Genomic DNA, 25680 nt, shown 5'->3' with positions numbered 1-25680 from the left:
GTGTGTGTGTGTGTGTGTGTGTGTGTGTGTGTGTGTGTGTGTGTGTGTGTGTGTGTGTGTTCAAACATTTGTTTGAATCTTGAATTTTTACCTCATTGATGCTCATTTAATTTTATTTCCCTTTCTGGAACCTTGCAAATCATACTTTGAGACTCAGATTTTGTTGGTAGAAGTGCTCCTTTTGCCAATGTAAACCCCTGCATGTGTTGGTCAGTTTTCTTCAGAGTCCCTATGGCTAGTCTGGGGACGAGCCTTTCTGAGCTCAGCTGATGGACCACTAATGCCAACACATGCATATTCTTTGTTAGACTTATGGTCAGAGTTCTTCCAGCTTTTCCAGAACCACCAGAACTTGTGTCCAATTTGCAGAGCCACAATGAAGCATCAGAGGAAGACTTTGGTGAAGAATAAAAACAGAAACAAAGCACCAAAGCCTCGTGAAAATAAGTCAGGAGAGTGTTAAAGCATTCGGCTGGCTTAGGCGGGTGGTTGGGTTCTTCTTTGGTGGCTAAGGAAGCCAACTGGAAAATTCCATTACTTTACTTGTGTGTTCCCAAGGCCTGGTTAATTAGGGTTTTGTAAAGGCCTTTTAAAGTACATATAAAGAGACTGGCTAGTAGCCTCTGCCTTGAGTGTGGGATTTTCATTTGGTGGTCAGGGTACTGTCTTTCTGACTTGGAGATGTGGGGGTCTTGCTGTCTGAGGGAGCTGCCTGTTTATTATTGGCAATCTTCTCTGCAGGGTGTTCTTCTGTGGAGCTCAAGCTTAATCCCTTTATTGTTGACAAAGAGCCAAGCTGTTTCTTTTTTTGGATGGAGGAAATGCCTATCAGTTTGGGACTTTAAATATCCATATTAGGTATAAACTAAATATAGGAGTGTAATCCAGGGGTGAAGTCACATCTGTGAAGTTTCTTGAGCTTGGCTAGTGAGATCAGTGGGTACTTTTGGATCAGCTTCAGATTTTTGTCTCCCCTCCTTTTGGCTTGTTGAAAACATCACCAGCCTGATGAGTCCTAGAGTCTGATTCCTTTGGTGCCTTATTTGGGGGGAATAAAAGAAAGAGAGGCACCAAAAGAGAGACGATCACAAGAGTACATTTTAGCATCACTTCCTTGGAAGTGCAGCCTGCCTGGTGTAGGGGCAGGGTCATTGAGTCTGAGAGTCAGAAAGCTGAGGTCCCAGTACAGGCACTCTCTCACCCAGTTTTGGGACCACTTTCTTTCTAAAAGGCTCTTTTTCTGCTTTGTGAAATGCAGGGGTGTTGGGCTATCTGGTGGTGTAGCAGAAGCCCCCTTTCAGTTCCAGTAGTTTCCAAGTTGGAGCTCCCCTCTGTTTCATCGACATCACCACGAATTTGAGGCTTGTTTTAGCTTTGTTGGGTTTCTTGGCAGTTTGGTTTCCTGTCAGCCTGAAACTCCTGTTTTGAGCAGGCAACATTTGTGTTGCTCAATTGTACTCTTGAGTTGTTTAGATTTAGCCAACTCAGGAGTCGGCCCTTGATGTTGCCAGATGAAAGCAGGGTTCCTCTGATGTGGCTGGTTGATCCACAAGCTAGAATTAGAAGTTCTGTTGGAGCAGAAAGGCAGTGGGTCTTCCATCTGGAGTCAAAGCATGTATGCCACTCAGCTGGTACAGCTGATTCTGTTAGAGCCCCTCAAAAGTCCCTATACTTTTATGGACTTGCTAGAAGTTGCAGGAGTTAGCAGGTGTTATCTGAAGAGTCATTAGTGTGGTGGGAGGGTCATAGGATCACATAGGGCCCCTGGCCACTGCCATGACTAGTGAATGGTACCTTGGCCAGTCATTTTATTTCTGGCTTTGTCTCTTCATCTCCAAAGAGAGGAAGTTACCTTAGATGGTTCTCAAAGGGTCCTTCTTACTCCGCATGATTTTTGTGACCCAGGATTAACAATTCCTGCTCTCCCTACTCTCAGGATGTTGTGAGGAAAGCACTGTCTAATCCATCAGTCTCTAAAGCACTCCACAAGTGTTAGCTGTGAATGGCATTCTGGGAAGTATTATAGCTCCTTGTGTCTGATTTGCAAGATGTATCTGAACTTGTGAAGCCTTTAGTGACCTGGGCTCTTCCCAAGCCTTTGGCACCATGCTTTGCACATAGGTACCTAGAGATGTTTGTTGAGTGTCTAGCAGACTCCAGCATGTCTTAACTGCTTTAATAAATGCTTATTGACCAAGAGTAGAGACCTGAGCTCAAAGAATTTAGATCCTGAAAATAAAAGAGTCTTGTTTACATAGTCCTTTAAGATTTACCAAGTGCTTTCCCCCCCAAGTTTCTTAGCATTCTTCTGCAGTTTGTGGCCACTGTTTCCTGCAGACCTCAGTGTTCACCGCCATGCTGGCATCTTTTCCATGGACTGAGTGATGCAAACAACCAGTTAGACATGGGCTCTTTGGAAGCTTCCCTCAACAGAAGAGAAAGTCCACTTGGGATTTTTCCTGCTGTGGAGGAAGAATTTAGCTTGCTCTCAGATAGAAGAGAGCATACATTCTACAGGGAGTGTGTTGAACTTTTTATGGGGCAAAGTGGCTTTCATTCGAAAGAAATTGAGTCATTTCATGGTGTCCCAGCAACGTAAGTAGCTAACAAGAAGATAGGGAGAATAAAAAATTAACCTTGGGAAAGACTTATAGTCAAACTCTATGCCATTACTCTTAGTATTCCCTGTGCCTGGAGTGTTCTGGGAAACAATTCTCTCCCTTACACTTCTTGAAGGCTTACCACTTTTCTGAAAATGCAACCTCTTTCAGGAAACCTAACTTGAAACTCTCCAGTGAGAAATGATCTTTCTTTCCTTGGTTCTTGAATAGCCCTCTGTACTTGTCTTAATGTTTTTATGTATTCTATTTTGCACTATAACTCTGGATATTTATCATATTGTCAATTTGTATATTCTGTATTTCCCCTACAGGATTGTATGTAAACTCTGAAAATAATAACTATGCCGTAATTGCATTTTTATCTCCTTAATCATCTAATTTAATAACTACTTAGTAAATTGTCAATGAATGAATGAAAAATCTTAATTCAAATTTATAATAGTGCTTTATGAGGCTTTACAAAGTGTTTTTCTCATGCCAATCAATAAATTCTATATGCATTTTTTCATGCTTAAGAAAAAAAAAAAGAATTTAGTTTGTTTGTCCTCAGGAAATAAACCAGTGAAGACTCAGGCAGTTAATGAGCCCATTATCTTTGGGAGAAGAAATCTAAGGAATGAAGCCTGGACTGTGGAAACAGCTCTGGCCCATGGAGGGTCTGAGCACGGCCAGAACAGTACAGTAGGAGGGGTGCCCAGCCCTAGCCCCCAGGGTGTAGGCAGGTCAGTCCTTGCCTTTTGGGCTTTTTTTGATGGATCTGGGTCAGCATTGCTTTTGCGCTAAGTGCTGGGCCAGTGATAGAGGGCTATTCAGCTTTTGGAGTTCTAGCAAATTTTTCTCTTTTCTGTCATGGTCCATATCATCTTCCAGCATCTGCCCCTTTTCCCTTCTTTCTCTCCTTTTAATTTATTTCTAACCTGTTGTGGGATAGAAAACCAAATCCCTAACTTGTTAGGATTGTCTACTAGATCAAGAATAAACACAGTGTGAGGGCCCTAGGGATTTTTAGGAACTTTGGTGCCTGGCCTTGGTGACATCCAGTCTGGCCACTCACAGGGTCTTGACTGTTCAACTAGGTGAGATTGCTTTAGAGGTGCCTCCCCCTCCCTGAAAAGTCAGGTATTATTATATTATGTTGTATACTGAAGAATTCTTGTTCCTTTATTTTCCTGCATACTGATTTAAGGGGCAGCTAGAATTTGAGAACTTTCTACTTGTCTATCCTCCCCTTCAGAGCAGTTTGTGTGAAAGCACCGTTTTTCCTCTGGCATTTTTGATTTGAGATCATTCCTGAGGCCCAGCAGCTCTACTCAGGAGAGGTAGTAGTTACTGAAGGGAGCCATAATCTCCCTGGCTCATTCCAGGATCACATTAACTGCTTCCCAGACTGTCTGGGAGACATTTTGGTTAGCGTGAAACAGAGTTCTCTAGGAAGGGGAATTACATGAAGAGGTTGAGGGGAGGGAGGCCTGCTTTTTTCTTTGCCCGTATACGGTTTATATCCTCCTCAGAAAACATAATGGAGGTGATTTTGTCCCCTGCTAAGTTAGACTTTTGAGATGATCTCGTGGATTGCAGTTTTGCTGGTGTTTAGATTATAGAGTCAGTTATTAAAAAAAAAAAAGCAAAACTGGAATTTTTGCTTTTAAACATGTTTCTGGTCAGAGCCTTTCAGATTGTTAGGATTATTGTTTTCTTTTATGTGAACTGGGCCCTTTTGTTGTTTTGACCTTTAACATCTTCCCTAAATGGTGTAGCAGAGAACTTTTAAGTTCTCAGTGGTATTGGCCTCTTGTGTCATTAATTTTCCATCAAATTAAGTATTTCTTGAATGTTTATGCTTAACATTGTGACAAAGGTAGCGAGTGACATTCCATACCATTCACCAAATGCCTTTTTCAGAAAGCACCTACAGTGTGGAACGTTGTGAATCTGGAGGTAGGCCCTGGGAACAACCAGCAGAAAGGAGAGTGTTGCCTCCCTGTAAAGGTGGCCTCATCTAGAGAGAAGGCCTGAAGGGTGGGCTCAGGAAGACGGCTGGATCGAGGACAGGGATTTTTTAGATAAAATAGCACCAGGCACGTAATGAGATGTGGAGACAGGGGAGCAGCCAACATCATCAGCTGCAGGATGGGGGGCCAGTGATAGCTGTAGAAAACTGGGGGAGAGATCAGCAGGGCCCTAGTCCTCCCCCAGCAATACCAACATTACAATAAAGAAAACTGAGCTGGTATGTAATAAAGCACATAGCACTAGGGGCTCAGGCCTTTTGTTTGGTCTGGACTTGTGATGTTATCACTGTGGGGAGCTCCTGTTTTGGAAACTTTCTATACTCATGTAAATCTTCGACTGAATTGTTAACTTAGGTTGAGTCATCAAGCATTAGTTATGTGCCAGGCCCTGTGCTAAGCACTGGGGATATAAAGGCACAAACAGTCCCTGTGCCTTTGAGGGTCCCACCCCAAAGATGGCCTGCACACTCCTTTGTCCCCTCTAGTTATGGATTGGATAAATCGGAGATAATCCTCCAAGGGAAGACACTAGCATTGAGGGGTCAGGATTAATTTCTGGCAGGAGAGGAGGCTTTAGCTGGGCCCTGGAGGAAGCCAGGGAGGCCAAAAGGCAGAGATGAAGAGGGAGAGAGTGTTCCAGGCACAGGAGAAGCCAGGGCCAGTGAGAGCTTAAGTGACTTGGCCAGGACCCTCCAGCTAATTGGAGTCAGAGGTAGGACCTGAGAACCTAGGTCCTTTTGACGGGTTGCAGAGGAGTCAGAGATAATTACATGAAAGATTGCTTGTTGGCTAATTCGAGGTTAAAATGCTAGTTTCTTAACCATGAGAACCTGTCATGGGTCTGGAGTGCCATGGAGCAGGGTCGGGTTAGGGGCGGAGATGCCCACAGAGCCATATTTGAACAAGGAAGGGGGGAGTGTGCACACTTCTTTGAATTTGGTTCTTTTGAATCTTGCTGACATTACAGACCTCAAAGAGCAAAGTCTCACAGTATTATGAGGAAAAGAGTTGTGGCCAAAATCAATTGAGTAGGAAAGTGACCTTTTGGAGGTGGGGGTGGGAAATGGGGAATTGGTTGGGGTTTTCTTTTGCTTTTTTAGTATTTTCCTTCTTCTTTTTCATCAGTGGTAGGTGTTCACCCAGAAGCGCTCCGAACAATATTAACGTGTCTCTTCTGGTTTGCTGACTTTGCTTTCTCCCAGGGAGGGGGTGAAGCTTTAAATTGAGCTTTGGATTTAAATACCAGGCAGAAAGAATGGATTGAGTCAGGCTTTATGTCAGCAGCATATTGCTTGATATTTCTTTGAGGAAGTCAGCATGGTACTTTGGAGGAAGGCTTAGATTTGGACCTTTGAAGATGGTCTTCAGGAGCTGCTAGAGCTGAAGAATGTGTTTTCCTGTGGGCGGCCGGCCTGGTGACAAGACTCTCTGAGCTTTGCCCAGCTGGTCTGCAGGTGACAGAGGTCTCTGGGTCTGGAGCCAGGGCCCAGATCAGGGGGACCCTTCTGGAGCCGGGCTCCATTGACACAGCCTTTTGAAAGCCTGGTTCCCTCCACTTATTAAAGAAGTTTTAGAGGAAAATTTTATCATGGAAGACAACTTGACCTCTCACAAAATAAACGCCTCCATACATATATCTTGGAGAAAATAATTTTTAGTATTAAATAATTGTGCCTTTATTTTTTAAGAAAGGTAACACAGGTGTTCCTCGTAACTCGCGTGTATGTTGCTACTGGAGCCTCTGTCTCCTTTTCCTACCTAGTCCTGGCTTAGACTATGTTGCCATCAGATATTTGCTCCTGCTTTGACTTAGTCTAAGAAAAGCTAATGTGAAAAGAGGGAGCTATTCAGGTCACTGGACAACTGAGCAGAGTCCAAATGGTGTCACAAGGAATTCAGTTAATGAATAAACTCTTTGCCATTTTAAATGCCTTTGTTGCATTTTCTTCCTTAAATCTGCCTCTGTCAGAGGGAAGGTCATCTTCCATGTTACTTTGTGGCCTCTTTCTGCTCTCCCTGGGCCTCGTGACACTTTCCTCTCCCATTCTTCTTCCCCATATGGATGTTCCCAAAGCACAGCTCTGACCAGAATGCCCCCTGTTGCATCCTCCTGCATTGAGTATTTAAAGACCTTCACAGCCAGGTTCCAGGTCTTTTGGATGGCCAGAACTTCCTCTCTACTCCCTAACTCCTGCAAAAGTATCCTGCTTGCTGCTCCCAGACCTGGCTGGCCTTCTCTCCTCTCTGTGGGCCTCTGTACACACAGGCTCTCCTCTTGCAGGGACCCTGTGCCCTCACCTTTTAGGGGCTTAAGAGCATACCAGGCTGTTCCTGATCTCCTCCGCCCCCTGACATTTATTTTTATTTACTTTCTACATATCTTGTATTTACTAACTGCATTGTTGTACACAGGAGCACCCTCTCTTGGCTTCATGCCCATCTCTAATGATCTGTGACTTCGAGGGGAGTATGGATGGTCTCCCATCAGCCTTTGGTGCCCCTTGTACCTGGTGCCGCTCCTGCCATAGAATAGGGGCTTGAGGGTGCTTGTTAGATTAGTGAATGAGAGGTCACAGGTGGACCAACCTCAGGCATTGTTAACATTTGATTCCAGGGGATATATTGAGAATGAGTTAGAATGATTAAAAAATTCATTTTTACATAATTGTTTAAAGTTTTCAGAGCACTTTCTTCACAACAGTTTTGGAAGAGTTGTGTGAGTTTTATTTTCATTTTACAGATGAAAAAAACCTAGTCTCAGTGTGGTTAAAATCACTTGCCAAAGGCTACATGGATAGTCACTGGTAGAGATAGGACTTGAAACCAGGGCTTCCGCTCTTAAGTGTGGTGATCTTCCCCATGTACTTTATTAATCTGGATTTTGGGCAAAGTAGAATTTACCTTTCTGTTTCCGATTTGTGTTGTGGAAAGTGCTTTTGGAACTCTAAAGCATAAACCTGAGTTACTCTGCTTTCCTGCCTTTATATTCCCAGCCACAAGAACATGCAGGGCAGAGCAGATCTGTGGCACGGATGAAGGGGAAGCACTGAACCTCTCCTTGGAAGGATCTGAAAGGCCATTCAGTCTAACCCCCACCACCCACAACAAGGTCACCCACCCTGGGGAGCCCTGGGCCTCCCAAGTACCCCTTCTATTGCTGTTCATAAGCATTAGGAAATGTTTTCCTTTCCCTTTCTCATACCTTGTTCTCAGGTGGATTAGAAGCAGCTGACTCTTCTTCAAACACCTTCAGGCTGCTCATGGCTCCTGCCAGTGGAACCCAAATCCATCATTTATCCATACTGATTTGGTTTTCTCGCATCATTCCAAACCAATCAGAAGGATCACTGGAATTTAACTTGTGCTATTCTTTGACTTGCCCTCTCTCATCTGGCAGCCTGGCTTCACTCGAAGGTGGTTGTACGAGGGCTTTGCAGTGTCCTGCCCTTGGCTGTATGTGGTTTACACAGGCAAGGCTGGGGCTATGGGGATTCTTCCATTCTATGCATGTCCTTTGACTTCTTTAATATTTATTGGTTACTTTTTATGATTTGCTTATGGTAAGAAGACAGTTCCTCTTTTGTCTCAGAGATAATGGCTACCCTTTCCTTCTGTTATGAGACTGGTTAATCTCACGTGAGAGAGTTATTTTTTTCCTCAAAGCACAATGCTCCAGTTCAGTTTTTTAAAATGTCCTAACCGGACAGTGACTGAAAACCCATTTTTAATCCAATAAACATTTATTGAGTACCTAGTATATGCAAGGCCAAATAAAGGAAAGAAAGCTAGCTCCTTTTTTATCTCTGACCCATGAGATATAATTAATGATTGTGGACAAGAACTGGAGCCCATGTTCCAGGAATGAAGCAGGTCAGTAGTTTGGAGAGCCTGCAAGATTGAAATCCTGATTTCTTTGAAGATGGAATCACAGGAGTTCAGAAAAAAGGGGGCCTAAGACCTGGACTTGAAAACAGATTTCCTCTATCATGTACTTGACAAGTAGTCAGTCATTTGTTCAAAACCTCAAATGAGAGGGAAGCCACTCTCCTGAGGCAGCCCTCTCTACTTTTGGATAACTGATAAAAAGGGGCAGCTAGGTGGTATAGTGGAGAGAGCACCAGGCTTCCTGAGTTCAAATCTAGCCTCAGACATTTACTAGCTGTATGGCCCTGGGCAAGTGACTTAACCCTGTTTGCCTCAGTTCCTCATCAGTAAAATGGTTTGAAGAAGAAAATGGCAAATCATTCCAGTATCTTTCCTAAGAAAACCCCATATGGGGTTACGAAAACTGAAATGATTGAACAACAAAAATTGTTAGGAAGCATGTCCGATTTAAATTTGCCTCTTTGGAACTTCTACCCATTGACAGCTAAACAGAGCTCAGTTGGTTTTTTGCCCTGGTCAGTAGAGTGGACTAGTCTTTCTAGGTTCTGTACACACATACACTTCAATAGCTGCTTTGGCTTGGACAGTTAATGGTGCTCTTAGCAATTTTTGCCACTTGCTACCTCCTCATTTGTCAGTAGCAGAACTGGGATTTGGCCTCAGATATTATGGTTCCATCTATCATCTATCCATCCATCTATCCATCTATCTATCTATCTATCTATCTATCTATCTATCTATCTATCTATCTATCTATCACTCTATAACTGCTATTATTTTGTTTTATCTTTTAAGTGTGCCACAATACTAGTACAGAATAGAAAAGAAAGAGATTCTATCTGTGTGATCTTGGCCAATTCACATTGCCACTTTAGGACTCAGTCTTTTCATCTGAAGTTCTATTGTCTTTAAAGTTTTGTCAGTTCTAAATCATACAATCCCATGATCTTTTGTCCTCTTTTGAGAAAACTAATCTGACCTCAGAGATACTTTATCCAGTCATGAGTCTCTTTCTTCCTCCTTTTGTCTCCTTCCCTCTCTCTCCCCCCCACCCCAATATTTTTTCCTTCCTTGATGGGTTAAGCTCAGTTTTCCAAGTGAGCAATCCTTTAACCTAGAGTAAGTAAAACATTAAAATATTTATGACATCTGCTAGTGACCCCCATTTACTCTGGGAAGTGCTGGAGTGAATCTATTGGCCTTTGGTTCCATCTTAATATTGTGCAAATTTGAGTAGATATTACAACATCTTTTGAAGAGTGTGGGTGGGTTAGGGTTAGGACTGTGACCCTGACAGTTAGTGGGTGTCAAAAGAGAAAGCCCATGTGGAAAGATTTTTGAAATCCTTCTTTAAGTCCTGAGAATCTAAAAGAATAATAGAAGCTCAGAATGGAAAGAGACTTTAGAAATTATCTAGTCTCTTACATGAAAAGGACTCCCTTGGACAACTTCCTTGACAGTGGGTCCTCACTGTGTGACATTCCCCATTCCACATTTGGGCAGCAATAGTTACTAGGAAATTGTTCCTTATGCCTCTGCTGTGGCCCCTGGGCAATGCTGCAGCCTCATCTGCCTTCTTACTCTTCCTTAAAGGACACTCCCATCTCCTGGATCCCTGCCTTTGCACTGGCTGCCTCCTGTCCCTCAAAGGTACCCTTCCCCCACTTCTACCTTTATTTCCTTAAAAACAAATGATCAAATGATGCTATCCAAATGAAGCCTTTCCTGAGGTTCTTTTCCAACTTCCAGTGCCCACCTCTCCCAAATTTTCCTTGTATTTATCTCATGTATATTATGTATGTAGCTATGTGTATGTTGTTTCCCCTAGTAGAATGTAAGTGTCTTGAGGGCAAAGGCCGTTTTGTTTTTCATTTTTGACTTTGTATTCTTAACACCAAGCACTATATTGTGCTGCTTGATTAACTGCTTAAGACCAGGGCTCTATCTGGTCTCTAGTGCAGGTTGGTTGAACCCAAGTATAGGACTGAATACCTGTTTCTTACTTTGACTTATTAGTATGCCAGTCATTTTCTTCATATGCCTGCTGAGAGAAGAAGGTGGGTGGGCCACATTGGGGTTACAAGTCCAGGCACATGAGGTGTCTCTTCTCCAGAGGACTCAAGGGTAGCCAAGGACCGGAATGACCAGTAGGAGAAAGTAAGGTCATGCTCTGCTTGGGAGAAGCAATGAGAAGGAGCTGTGATAACAGAGTGCTCTCTACTGCCCTGAAGCTCTCAGTGCTGCCTGCGGGATTCAGGCTTGTTTTACAGATGAGAAAGTGGAACTTAGAGAGCCTGGCCCTCAGTCACATGCTTGGTCTCACATCCAGGTCTTCTGTCTGGGGATGCTCTTTTGTCTGGGCATCTAGAAATAGGGAGCTGGAGCTTGTTCCAGACCAGATCTCTCCTCCCTGTACTATCCTGACCCTGGGGACCCTCCAAAACGATGTTTGAAGGGTTTTGTTTTTCTTTTACCTTTACTTTTAATCTTCACCTGATCATGTTCTTAAACTCACCCTTTCTCAGTGCTGGTCAGGCATGTGACAAATCCAGATCATAAAACAAGGGTCCTTCTTAGGGCTCTGAAACTTGACTTCAGAAGTGGCAACTTTCCATTGCCCGGAAATAGACCTTTGGATCCTGGGCAACATTTCAGAAAATGGATGTTTGTTTGGGCTAGAAGCAGAATGTAGCAACCAAAGAATTGTTCTACAAGTTCTTAAGCACCGTTGTTCCCTTAATGGGCTTCTTTCCCATGAGGTTAAATGGGTAAAATTTCATTTTAACGAATGCCATCTATGATATAGGCTTTTGTTTAAAAGAATTATTTCCATGGCTCAACAGCCAGTTTTTGTTAAGAACTGCCTCACTGTCAGTGATCTTTAGAAATAAAAAGCCTTGTAGGAAAGACAAATATGCCACATCAGCCCCTACTCTATTGGGGAAGAACCTTTTGTGGCTGGTTTATCACTTTTTTTCTGTTTATTTATTTTTTTAATTTTCCAATTACATGTAAAAACAATTTTTATTATTTATTTTTTAAAAAGTTTTTTAAAAGTTCCAAATTCTTTCCCTTCCCTCCCCCCTCCCTGAGAGGGCAAGCAGTTTGATATAGCTTATACACATGCAGTCATGCAAAACATATTTCCATATTATAGTCATGTTGTAAAAGAAAGCACAGATCAAAAAAAAAGAAAAGAAAAAGTAGAATGGTTTGATCTGCATTCAGACTTCATCAGTTCTTTCTCTGGATGTGGATAGCATTTTTCATCATAAGTCCTTTGGAACACTCTTATATTCATTGTATTGCTGAGAAGAGCTAAGTCATTCACAGTTGATCATCATGCAGTATTGCTGTTACTATATACATTGTTCTGGCTCTGTTCATTTTGTTACTCATTGGTTCTTGCAAGTCTTACCAGGTTTTTCTGAAAGCATCCTGCTCATCATTTCTTATAGCACAATAGTATTCTTTTTAAAAAAATATATATTTATTATTTATTTTTGACATTCTTTTCTTTTTAAATTTTGGGTTCCAAATTGTGTTCCTCCCTCATAGTCTTCCCCTACCCATTGAGAAGGTAAGCAAAATATCAGTTATACATGTGAAATCATACAAATATTTCCATATTATTCATACCACAAAAAAAGCAAACAAAGCATGAAAATTATACTTTAATTTGCACTCAGAGTCTGTCAGTTTGCTCTTTGGTGGTAGATAACATTTTTCCATTGAGAGTCCTTTGGAGTTGTCTTGGATCATTGTATTGATCAGTGCAGCCAAGTCTTTCATAGTTGATCATCCTTACAATGTTGCCATTACTGTGCACAATGATCTTCTGGTTTTTCTCACTTCACTTTGTATTAATTTGTATAGGTCTTGCCATGTTTTTTTCTAAGACCACCCCTTGTCATTTTTTACAGCACAATAGTGTTCTATCACAATTATATGCCCCAGCTTGTGCAGCCATTCCCCAATTGATGGGTATCTCCTCAATTTCCAATTCTTTGCTGCTATAAATATTTTATACATATAGGTCCTTTTCCTTCTTCTCTGATATTTTTTTGGGTATAGACCTAGTAGTGTTATTGCTGGGTCAAAGAGTATACGTAGTTTTTTTTTTTTTTTGAGAGGGAAAGGCAGTACAATTGAAATTAAGTGACTTGCCCAAGGTCACACAGCGAGTTTAAGTGTTAAGCGTCTGAGGCTGAATTTCAGTTCAAGTCCTCCTGACTTAAGGTTCGGTACTCTATTCACTGTGCCACCTAGCTGCCCCTAGTATACATACTTTTTTTTTTTTTTGCTTTTTGGAGGGGGGAGGTAGGGCAATTGGGGTTAAGTGGCTTGCCTAAGGTCACACGGGTAGTTTTGTGTTAAGTGTCTAAGGCCAGATTTGAACCCAGGTCCTCCTGACTCCAGGGCTGGTGCTCTACTCACTGTGCCACCTAGCCACCAGAGTATACATACTTTTAAAGCTCTTTGGGCATAGTTCAGATTATTTTCCAGAATGATTGGACCAGTTCACAACCCTACCAATAGTTTTATTAGAGTACCTATTTTTCACTCATGCCCTCCAGCATTTTTGTCATTTCTGATAGGTGTTGAAAGTTGTACATCAGAGTTGTTTTAATTTTCATTTCTCTAATCAATAGTGATTTAAAACATTTTTTCATAGGGCTATAGATGTCTGTTTTTTTCATCTGAAAACTTCATGTTCATATCCTTTGGCCATTTATCAATTGGGGAATGACTTATTTTTATTCATTTTTCTCAGTTCCCTATACATTTGAGAAATGAGGCCTTTATCAGAGAAACTTTCTGTAAAATTTTTTATTACTTCCCTGTCTTTTTATCAAATGTAGTACCTTTTATCAAAATGTAGTCTCCCTGATTATCTCTTTATTTTATTTATTTATTTTGCTTTTTGCTTTTTGGAGGGCAACTGGGGTTAAGTAGCTTGCCCAGGGTTACATGGCTAGTTTTTTTGTGTGGGTGTAAGTGTCTGAGACCAGAACCGAACTTGAGTCCTCCTGACTCTGGGGTCGGGGCTTTACTCACTGCGCCACCTAGCTGCCCCTTGATTATCTCTTTTAATTACTTCTGTTTTTACTTTTGCTTTGTCTGAGATCATGATTGTTACTCTTACCTTTTTTTTTTTTTAACTTCAGATGAAGAATAATAGATTCTTCTCCAGTCCTTTATTTTAACTCTGTGTCTTTTTGTTTCAAGATTGTCTCTCATAAACAACATATTTTTGGATTCTGGTTTCTTCATCTTATTTGCACTTACTGGTATGATTGCTGTGTGTTTCACTCCATTCTATTTTCTTCTCTTTCTATCTTGTTGCTCTTCAAAAGCCCATTTTGCTTCTGACCACTACCTCCCTTAATCTTCCCTCCCTTTTATCACCCTTCTTATGCCTTCCATATCTTTTATCTCCTTCCTCTTCTATTTCCCTGTTGGGTAAGATTTCTATACCTAGCTGAGTGTGTACATATATCATTCCTCTTTGAACCAGTTTAGAGGAGAATTAGCTTCAATCGCCACCCCCTCATTTTACCCTCTTCTTTTCGTGCCTCTTTTATGTGAGTAAATTTTCCCCATTCTACCTCTCCCTTCTCCCAGTGCATCCTTCCTTCTCACCTCTATTTTTTTTGAGACCATTCTAGAATAATCAATTCGCACCTATGCTCTCTATGTAAATTCCTTCCAACTGCCATGATAATGATAAAGTTCTCTGGACTTACATGTATTATCTTCTCATATAGAAATATAAACACTTTATTGAATCCTTTATGATTACTCCTTCATGTTTACCTTTTTATGCTTTTCTTGAGTCTTCTATTTAAATATCAAATTTTCTATTCAATTGTGGCCTTTTCATCAGAAATGCTTGAAAGTTCTCTTTCATTAAATTTCCATTTTTTTCTCCTGAAGGATTATATTGGTTTTTTCTTTTTCTTTTTTTTTTTTTTGGAGGGGGAAAGTAGGGCAATTGGGGCTAAGTGACTTGCCCAATGTCACATGGCTAGTAAGTATTAAGTGTCTGATGCTGGATTTGAACTCAGGTCCTCCTGACTCCAGGGCTGGTGCTCTATTCACTGTGCCACCTAACCACCCCATACTCAGTTTTAATGGGTAGGTAGGTGATTCTTGGTTGTAATCCTAGCTTCTTTGCCTTCCAGAATATTATATTCCAAGCTCTCAGCTCCTTTATTATGGAAGCTGCTAAATCTTGTGTGATCCTAATTGTGGCTCCACGATATTATAATTGTTTCTTTCTAGATGCTTGCAAAGTTTTTCTTTGACTTGAGAATTTGGCTTTAATATTCTTAGAACTTTTCATTTTTTACCTCTTTCAGGAGGTGATTGGTGTATTTTTTTCAATTTCTATTTTATCCTCTGCATCTAAGCTTTTATGGCAGTTTTCCTTTATGATTCCTTGAAATACGATTCGTGGGCTCTTTTTTTTTTTTTTCCTGATAATGGCTTTCAGGTAGTTCAGTAATTCTTAAATTAGTTCTCCTTGATCGGTTTTCTAGGTCAGATGTTTTTCCAGAAAGATATTTCACATTTTCTTTTGACTAAAAAAAATGTATCTTAAAGTCTTATGGAGTCATTAGCTTCCATTTGCCCAATTCTAATTTTTTAAGGAATTATTGTACTTTCTTTTCCATTTGGCCTATTTTTCTTTTTAAGTAGTTCATTACTTTTGTTAATTTTTTTGCTTCTTTTACCATTAGATCAATTCTGTCTTTTAAGATGTTATATTCTTCTCTTTTCATAATTTTCTTGCATCACTCTCATTTATTTTCCCAATTATTCCTCTACCACTCTATCTCTTTCTTGAGCTCTTCCAGGTGTTCTTGTTGGGCTTGGTTCTAATTAGCATTTTTCTCTATGGCTTTACTTATAGCTTGTTTTCACATTGATGTCTTCTGAATTTATGTCTTGGTCTTCTTTGCCACCATAAGCAACTTTTTCTGGTCAGATTCTTTTTTTTGTTATATGTTCATGTTTTCAAGCTTTTTTTTTTTTTTTTTTTTTTTAAATTTTTTTTTTAAAGTTTGGGTTTACTCACCCGGGGGTGAGGAGGCACTGTCTCAACCTTCAGACTTTTTTTTTTTTTGGTGCATTCTTTTTCAGAACTAGTTCTGAGTATCTGAAAGTTTTCAGTGCTTCCAGGGTGATATGATCCAAGGAGAGGTGTGGTCACTGCTTTCCTGGTCTGTGCTCTGTTTTCTACCTAAGAAGGTCCCTTGTTCTCCTACAGCCCCAGGTGCTAGCATTTCTCTTGGCCCGGGAACTGTGATCAGGTCCCCTGATCTAAAAGAAAAGAAAACTTGGTAAAAGAGATACAAAACCTTACTGAAGAAAATAACTACTTGAAAATTAGAATTGGCCAAATGAAAGCTAATGACTCCATGAGAAATTAAGGAATAATAAAACAAAATCAAAAGACTGAAAAAAATAGAAGAAAATGTGAAATATCTCATAGGAAAGACAATTGAATTAGAAAACAGGTTGAAGAGACATAAAAGAATCACTGGTGAGCCTACATGTCATATTTCAGGAAATCATAAAAGAAAACTATCCTGGTATCTTAGAACCAGAGGGCAAAGTAGAAATGGAAAAATTCCATTGGCCACCTTCTGAAAGAAACTCTAAAATGAGAATTGTAAAGAATATTATAGCTGATATCCAGAACTCCCAGGTGAAGGAAAAAATACTGCAAGTAGCCAGAACGAAAGAATCCACGTACTGCAGTCATTGTCAGGACCACACAAGTTTTATTAGCTACCATTATGTAGGAGCTGAGGACTTGGAACACTATTTCAGAATGCAAAGGATCTAGGCTTAGATCCAAGACATACTAATTGCTTATGGATAGGCCAAGACTATATCATAAAAAACAACAATACTACCTATATTAATTTAGTTATTCAGTGCCCTACCAATCAACTACCAAAGAATCACTTTATAGAGCTAGAAAAAAATACCAAAATTCATCTGGAGGAATAAAAGTTCAAGAATAACAATGAAAAAAATGGGAAGGAAGGGTACCAGATCTCACATTATACTATGATACTACAATGCTGTAATCATCAAAACTTTTTAGTACTGGGTAAGAAATAGAGAGAAGAACAGATTAAATGACATATAGAAGCAATTGAGCTTGTGTTTGATAAGTCCAAAGATCCCAGCCATCAGGGCAACAACTCATTATTCAACAAAAACTAGTAGTCTGACCAAAATTAGGCGTAGGCTAACACTGATGCTACATACCCAAATGAGCTCAGAATAGGTGCATTTGATTTAGGCATAAAGGGTGACATCATAAATAAGCAAATTATTAGAATGTGAAAGAAAGTATCTGTCATATCCATGGATAAGGAAAGCGTTCATGACCAACCAAGAGAAAAACATTCACAGGAGACAAAATTAATAATTTTGATTACATAAAAATAAAAAGATTTTGCACAAACAAAACTAGCACACCTAAAATTAGAAGAAAATCAGGACTAGCAGATATAAACATTTGTTACCACTACATTGCAACTGCAGACCTGGACTGGATTTATATTTAAAATAGTTGTTTATTTACAACAACTTGAATTAGCCACGTGACTGCTTTGAGAGGGTAAGTTCTCCTACATTGTTGGGGGAAATGAAGCTTTCTGAAGGGCTTGTTCCTCCAGGTCATCTAGGGGCTCCTGTCCTGTGTCTGCAGAGAACATTGCTGCCCTTTCTCTTCTGTTCGGTCTACCTATGCCTCATTCCCAGATAAGTTTCCTGGTTAAGAAGAGAAGAGGGAGTTTGTGTCTCTGGCCCTTGACAGTTGGCACGGTGGTTTCATTCTAGCCCTGTGGGGAAGGGAGCCAGGGAGGGGAGGAGGGAGCAGTGTTTACTGAGTGGCTCATCCTGGACTTGCATTTAGTCTATGTTAGTCTACGTGTCCATTCCTCTTTCCTTCTTTCCCTGGTAGGCAGTGAGGTAGAGGGGAGAGTGTGCTGGACTTGGCACCAGGAGACCTGGATTAGAATCCTGCCTCAGACTCTTCCTAACTCTGTGACTTCTCTAATTTGAGCCTCAGTTTCCTCGTTCTCTAAAATGGGGATGATGAACTGCTCCTAAATGCCTGACCTCACAGAGGAAAGCACTTCATAATCTTTAAAGCACTAATGATATAGGAGAGAGTATTGTCATTGCACACATTCAGTAGAAAGGGAGAGCCTGGGGCTTCTTGTTGTGGACTGAGATAAATGAGAAACTGATAGGACAAGGGGATCTTTTTGCTGGGTTGAGAACTTTTTTAGATGAAAAGTTGTTAGAGATGTTGTTTTCTTTTGGTGAGAACATACAGTGAAACCAGTGATGCTGTTTGGTCACTTGGTGATGTGTGTGTGTGTGTGTGTGTGTGTGTGTGTGTGTGGGTGTGTGGGTGTGTGTGGGTGTGTATCGGTGAAGGAGAAGGTCTGCATTGTCAGGAGCAGAGCTGGGAGAGGAGTGAGGAATGAACACGGCTGACCTGGGCACTTCTTCAAAATGGTGGTTCCATTAGGAATTTACCAGTGAGAGGAGGGTGGAGGGGTCTTCCAAGATGAGGAGGCAGCTGAGCATGATGGGAGGCTATTGCTATAGTCTAAATAAGAGATGAAGACCTGTACAATGGTGATGACTTTGTGCATATGGAAGAAAGGGGATGTACAAGAAAAATACTGTGAAAGTAAATATGATAAAACTTGGCAACAGGGTGAGTAAGAATGAGGCAGCAAGAGTGAGTGACTCCTAGGTTGTGAGCCTGAGTGACTGGGAAGAAGGTGGTGCCCTCAACAGTTAGAGGAAAATTGCAAAGAAGGCAGGATTTGGGAGTATGGTTTGGGAGAAGGAAATGAGTTCTGTTTTGGACATGATGAGTTTGAGATGATTGTTGACTGACTAAATAATTAATTATGGAACTTTGTGCCACTGGTATTGCCTATGGCTAATATGATTCATAAGGTTGTTCCAACTGACCGATGAATTGTGTTCTAACAGTTCATTTGTAAGTTAGGTATTTGGAATGCTGAACACATTTCCATAAACAACATTCTAAATGGTGGCTGGCTTCCCAGCCTAGCCTACAAAGGCTAGTTTGTAAGTCATAATGGAGCTCAGAGAACACTGTATGTTTGCTATTTGGAGGGGAAAAACAATGCAGTGGAAGTCACCCTTTCCTTTTATCCACATGAAGCATACTTCCCTCTCCCCAAACCACTTTCCATTGGCTTTTCATGGTATGGTGGTAACTGCTATCTCCAAGGCTATGGCAGCATAGAGCAGTGTTTGGCATTTCCTACCAGGTTGCAGAGGCATTGAGTGTGGACACATAACTGTGTCTCCCCTTCCGAAGACCAGCCTAACTCATTTGGGGGAAGGTCATGGTGGGGAAATGTGCCAAGTCACTTACCTTGTCTGGGTTGTGGTTGACTGTAAGATGGGGGGTCAGGGGAGTGGGACAGGTTTGGGAGAGATCTCCACGGTCTCTTCCAGTTATTATTCCTTTGATCCAAATCAGAGGCTGCTGTTGAAATGAGCACCAATGGTTACTGGGTAAACTGTGTTCCCTGTAGCCCAGGGAGAGAGAGAAAAGGGTCTATGGAGGACATTCCCACTGTAAAGGAGACTTGTGTTCCTTTAGTAAGAGGGAGATACAGAAGTTGGGGTTTGGAGGGGAGTTCTGGCAGAGGAGAGCTTACGTGAGACTGCCCAAGGGGTGGATGCAAAAGCAGCCTCTGCTGGTTTTTTGTTGCCACTGAAATAAGGGGTGAGGAAACAGGTGGAATTTTTTTTTCTGACCTATCTCATTTGAGGCTGGCCTTTGGTTCGTGGGTATAGTCTAGAAGGGGCTCATACATAGATAACGAAACTTAAGCTCATACAGTTATCATGGGAAAATAGTTGCAAATTATTATTAATAATAAGAGAAGCAATAACTTACCTCTAAAGCTCTTAAATCCATTGGACAACTGGATCTGCCATTATTTGTACGATGTAGCTCTTTGCTATGTCAGCTTGCTTATTGTCTCCCCCCTCCTGTCTTTGGTTTAAAGCTCTTGATTAGATCTGTAATACTTAAACAATAATTTTATTTAAATTAATTTAATAAATTTTAAAAAATTAATTTTATTTTTAATTAAATTTGAATTAATTTTATTTAAAATAAAAAAAATTTGCTTTTCCATTATCTATATTTCCCAACTTATCTCTCTCTCTTTTCTCTCCCAGAGACCCATCCCTTTTTAGCAAAAAAGAGAAAACATTTTAGTAAAACTGACCAACACATCAAGGAAGTCAGACATTTGTCTGCAGTGTGTCACAGGCACAGTCCTTCCATCTTTGTAAAAAAAGTGACAGATGTCCCCTCTCACCCTTCTTTTTTGGGTTCAAGCTTGGGTATTTTAGCATTCAGGTTCACTTATTTAAATAATGTCATTGCCAGCCTTTGTTATGTTTCCTCTGTCTCTGGCAAGGAGCCTGTTATTTTTATATTTGAAGCCTTGTTCCAGATCCCCAAATCCCATTCTTAGACACCATCAGACACCTCAGATAGTTTGTGTTTTTCCAGTTCTTTCCTCTAGAGCTTATTTCCTTTTTAATCCCTTAGTTGAGTTGCAGAGTTTCCAAAGTGGCCATGCTGTTCCCTGGTCATACTGGGAGACAGCAGTCTGGTGTGACTGGGAGGGTGCTAGCTTTGGTGCTTCTCTTTCCCCGTGCTTGTGAGCTTTTGGTTGACTTGTGCAGTTCTGGGTTAGGAGAAGCTGTTTATACAAAGGCCTTGTGGAAAATCTGTTTTTTTTTTTTTCGTTTCAGGCTCTCCTTATCGTTGTTAAGCATTTTCTCTCCCCTTTGGGCTCTCTAGATTTGAAATACTTTAAAAAATGCTGATTAGGGTCATTTTTGGTTTACTCATCGGTATCCACCTTTAGTTTCTGAGAGTAGGCACTTTGTGCCAGTGCCAGGCTCTGTCCCCTGATTTGTTTTTGGGTGTCCTGATTGACTATGCTTGACCCTCCTGGTTGTCTGGTTTTCCTTGCTGACCTCCACCTTCTGGGGTTAGCTGTCTTTGTATCTTTAAGATAGTGCTGGATCTTCACTTCCTTTATGGTGTCTCAGGATACAGTGTTAGTGACCTGAAAGACCCTTGGTAGCTGAACTGTCCAGGTCTGAATGCTACTGTGACTGGTCCCTGCCACTCCTCAGGGTTTCCAGATCCCCATACCTGTCCCTGGACATGTTGGGAGACAGCAGTCTGGTGTGCAAGCTTTGGTGACTCCTTTTCCCTGGTCTTGTGAGTTTCTGGTTGATTTGTTGTTTAGTTTTGGGGTAGGAGAAGTGACTTATTGTAGTTTCTCATTGGATTTATTTCTTTTTAATTTAAATTTTATTTATTTATTTGTGTTACATTTTAAAGTTCCAAACTGTCTCCCTCCTTCCCACCCTACCCCATACTAGAGAAGGCCACTATTTGACACAGATTTATAAATATATGTAATTTTCATTATTTCATGCAAGTCTTTCCATGTTTTTCTAAAATCAACCTGTTCATAAATTTTTACAACACAGTAGTATTCTATCACAATTATATACCATGATGTGTTCAGCCATTCTCCAATTGATGGGCATCCCCTCAATTTCCAGTTCTTTGCCATCATAAAGAGAACTGCTATAAATATTTTAGAAATATAGGTTCTTTTCCTTTCTTCCTGATCACCCTGGGAAACAGACCTAATAGTGGTATTGCTAGGTCAGAGGGTATACACAATTTTAGAACTTTTTGGTCATTATTCTATATTCCTCTTCAAAATGGTTGGATCAGTTCACAGTTCTACCAACAGTGTATTAATGTCCCAATTTTCCCACATTCCCTCCATTTTGTCATTTTCTCCTTCTGTCATTTTAACCAGTCTGATAGAGGTATGAGATGATATTTCAAAGTTGTTTTAATTTTCATTTCCCTAGTCAGTAATGATTTAGATAGAGCTTTTTTTTTTTTTTGTATGATCATATATAGTTTTTATTTCTTTATCAAAAAACTGCCTGTTTGTATCCTTGGGGAGTGACTGTCATTGGATTTCTTGATCATTATTTGATTGGGTACAAACTTAAGGGTTTTGCTGGATTGGGATTATGGGAGCTGGGCAACTTCCATCCAGGCAGTAGTCTTGGCTAGAAGTCCTTAACTAGACATTCATTTCCCAGTCTGTGGCCCTTGTTTTGGTCAGAACCAGTGTTGAAAATACTCCCTGTGTCTCTAACAGCTGCTCTCCAGAGCCTTTGAGTCATCCTTAGCAGTGAGCTCAAGTGTGCCTGAAGCATGTGGCTGTCCTGCAGGCAAAGCCATTTACTCCAAAAGGGTTAAGTGAGATGGAGTTACTGATTGATAAATACCCCACAGCCTTCATTTGTACATTCTTTACAGGGAGCAAGGAATCTGCTAAGGAACAGATGTTTTCCCTCAACTCAACTTGGGGGCAATTTCCTGAAAATCACAGTGGACAGGCTTCATGAATTCCCGTTTGTGACTCAGTTGTGATGTGAAGTGACTGTTTTCATGGGATTGCTGCCCATTGCTGAGCCATTGCCATCCCCACTACATCAGGGAGGTGGGTGTGGAATACTGAGAGGAGTTTTGCAGCAGGGAAAAGAAAGGCATACCCAGTTATGATGGTAGCTTTTTGTTGTTAGGTGTTTTCTCACACAAGGATTGCTAGTAGCACGAGTGTTATTGTGACATCCCCCTCAAATTGTTTTATATTGAAAAAACATCCTCTTCATTGGCATAGTGCAAAGAATTCCAGAATTGCTGTCTGCAGACTGTGTTTAAACACAGATCTAAATCCTGCCTCTGACTCAATAGTTGTATGACCATTTTTGCATCTGTTTCCTTGTCTGAAAATGGGAATAAAATAAGGATCACAATACACTGCTAAAGGCCTGTCCCAAGTGGATTATAAGCTCTGACCATTCCTACTGAACTGGAAAGTCTTTAAGTAGGGACCTACTGGGGGACAGGACATTTGGCCCTGGATCAACCTAGCTAAGTTGAGGAAGGCCTGTCACCAGGCAGGCCGCAGGATGGTGGAGCTTCCAGCTCCAAGATCCCCTGCTGAGGCCCAGGGATGATGGAGTTGCACAGACAGAGGGACAGCCCTTGAAGCCAAACCTTCTGGTAGAGGCATAATAATACTCCTCCCCATAACGAGGAAGGTGCTTATAAAATCTTAAAGCACAGATGAGTTCTTGTTTGTTATTATCTTAGCAGAAGAAAAAGAGAACGGGTAACTTAGTCTTTTTGTGGCATGTGTAATGACATTGTTGCTTCATAAAACTTAAAAATACAGCTCTTGCCCTTAGGAAGAGAACAAGCTTGCCCAAAGAGACCAGACTTGCTTTTAACACTCTCCTCTTTATTTACATGTCTCATACCTGGGGGATGGAGGAATGGCCCGAGGTCCCCACCCTTCCTTCCTCTGTCTTCTCTGTTTGCTACTGTTCCTTTAAACTTGATAAACTTAGTAAGAGGCTGCATGCTACGGCATAATGGAGAAAGCTGGCTGTGGAGTCAGAAAGAGGAAGGTTCCAGTGTGACCTGACACTTCTTGGTTCTGTGACTGCAGAGGATCCCAGGCAGCTCTCTCAAACTTAAGCTGTAAAGCAAACTCGGATTATCGTTGGTGGAGACAGTGCCCTCCCTGGGCACCCTGGAGGGGGGAAATTGTAAATCACAGAACAGAACACCCCGACTTCTGGAATGCAGGCCATTCCTTCTGATTTCTTTTCCTTTTCCTTTCCTGTATACCATACACAAATATTATGCAGCATCTTCCCTTGACTTCAAGGATGATAGTGTGACTCTTTTAGTTAAAAACCCTCAATGGTTCATTGTGTCTACAGAATAAAGTTTTTATTTCATAGCCTGGCATTCAAAGCCTTCATAAGTTGGGTCTACTTGGCCTTTACTAGGCTTAACTATTCTCTGTCTATATTGGAATGGTGTGATGTTAAGAGCTTTGAACTTGGGTTAAGACCTAAGGTGTTTTGGGTTTTTTTTTTTTTTTTTTGGAGGGGGGAAGGCAAGGCAATTGGGGTTAAGTGACCTGCCCAAGGTCACACAGCTAGTTAAGTGCCAAATGTCTGAGGCTGTATTTGAACTCAGGTCCTCCTGACTTCAAGGCCAGTGCTTTATTCACTGTGCCACCTAGCTGCCACTTAAGACTTAAGTTTTAATCCTGTCTCTGATTCTTAGTAGTTTCACGACCCTGGGCAAGTCAGCTAACCTCTTTGAAATCTCAGTTTCTTTATCTGTAAAAGGAAAGGATTGGATTAGATGTGTCCTGAGTGCCCCTTCTACGTCTGATTCAGGGGTTCTTTGCCTTTTCTTAACCTGTTAGCAGTACAATAAAACCTGTGGACCCCATATCAGAATAGTGTTTTTTAATGCAGAAAATAAAACACAAAGGAGTCACAAAGAAAACCAATTCTATTGAAATACAGTGATCAACATTTTTTCGAAAAACAAGACCAGTTCACAGACTGCAGGGTAAGAACCCAGCTCTGCCTCTGGTTTTGTGATTCCTGAACATAGATCATTCCTACTCCTTTTGCCAACCATGGATGCCTTCTTCTCTCCAGACCCCTCCATTACACCCATTTTCCGACTCAAATTGTCACCATCTCCATAGAGCTTTTCCATACCTATCCCACCCACCTAAAACCTGGCAATACATTTTCTCTCCTCTGACTCATGATCTCCTAGTACTGCATTTAAGTGGTAATTATGTTCTAATTTGTGTTCTCTTTATCTGTGTGTACATTTTATCTCCCCCTATTAGAATAGAAGCTCCTTGAGGACAAGGGTGTATTGCAGAGATAATCCTTATTCTGGTGTAGGTTGGACCAGTGGCTGGCCCCAGAGATTCCTCTGAATTCTGAGATTCTGGGGTTTTATCTTTCTTAAAACGTAGTACAGTCTGTGTCTTGAATGCAGGGTAGACTGCATAATAAATGGCCCATTTGAATGATTGTTGCTCTGAATTTCCTTTCCCCTTAATCCTGTGCTGATTTTTGATCTAACCTTGGTGTCTTGTGCTTCTCAGGCTGGCAGTGATGGTGAGAGCATAGGAAACTGTCCCTTCTCCCAAAGGCTCTTCATGATCCTTTGGCTCAAAGGAGTGGTGTTCAGCGTCACGACTGTTGATCTGAAAAGGTAAGTAAGCTTGGCACGTCTCTCCAGTAAACTCCGGCTCTCCTGAGTTATTTCAGAAACATTGCTTGGTTTTTTCCTCCTCTGTAAACATCACAGCAGGAAAGCTCTGCAAGGATTGGAGCTACTTGGACATAATCCCGATTCAATCTCCAGAATCTCCCCTCACAACTACTGCTAGAAACTCCCTCCGGTTCTGCTGAAGTTTTATTGAGCAGCTCATAGGAACTGAGTCTTAGCCTGAAGACCATGCAGTCTTGTCAAGGATACTTTCCAAGGATAGCAGGGAACCCATAAGAAAGTGGCTTTCTTGCCAGGCTATTTGGGCACTCCAGCAGTGGGTAGGAGCTTCTAGTGCCGTTTTGTTCCCCGAGGTCCTTACCAAGGAACAGAATCCATTTGGTGTAGTGGGGAAGGTATTGGACACCTGGAGTCTCCCTTGTCCTGGTCCTGCCACTCATTTGACCCTCTGGGACTTTGACCAAGTCACCCCTCCTCCCTGGGCCCCACCTTTTTCATCTGCAAAATGAGGGGAGGGGCTTGAGGAATTTCTTGGATTGATTCCATTTCTAAAACCTACAGATGGAGAAGATGAAGACTGGATAGAGCACAGCCAGAATTATCTGCCCTGTGACTTATCCCTATCCATGAGCTCACCATTCATGTGGAGAGAGCTATTTTTAGCCTCCTGGAAGGGTCTTGGTAGATAGTCAAGAGGCACGTGCAGTCCATTGAACAGCGGGTCTGTTGTGCTTAGGCTTGTCCTGGTGTGATCTTGTGGAGCAAACACACTTGGGGTAGGAATGCAGCAAACACCCAGGGCAATAGTTTCCCACTGGCCAAGACCACTTGCCATCAGGGATTGTGTCCAGAGGGCCTGTTGTTGGAGGGCCTGCATTCATGTCAGCTGGCTTTT

General features: G+C 41.4%; 1 protein-coding gene across 1 annotated transcript in view; it reads left to right on the top strand.

Annotated features, from left to right (window-relative positions):
- The window catches only part of CLIC4 (chloride intracellular channel 4), a 325774-nt gene that overhangs the window by 257861 nt on the left and 42233 nt on the right, over nucleotides 1–25680 (top strand). The window contains exon 3 of the mRNA XM_069079454.1: nucleotides 24658–24767. Within this exon, the coding sequence (XP_068935555.1) occupies nucleotides 24658–24767 (110 nt within the window). The remainder of the gene's footprint in view (nucleotides 1–24657; nucleotides 24768–25680) is intronic.

This window comes from Petaurus breviceps, unplaced genomic scaffold (assembly GCF_028583685.1).
Source record: "Petaurus breviceps papuanus isolate PSGF00001 unplaced genomic scaffold, PetGlider_PUasm1.0 91041, whole genome shotgun sequence".
In the NCBI taxonomy this organism is placed as follows: domain Eukaryota; kingdom Metazoa; phylum Chordata; class Mammalia; order Diprotodontia; family Petauridae; genus Petaurus; species Petaurus breviceps.
This window is presented reverse-complemented; position numbering and strand designations above follow the sequence as displayed.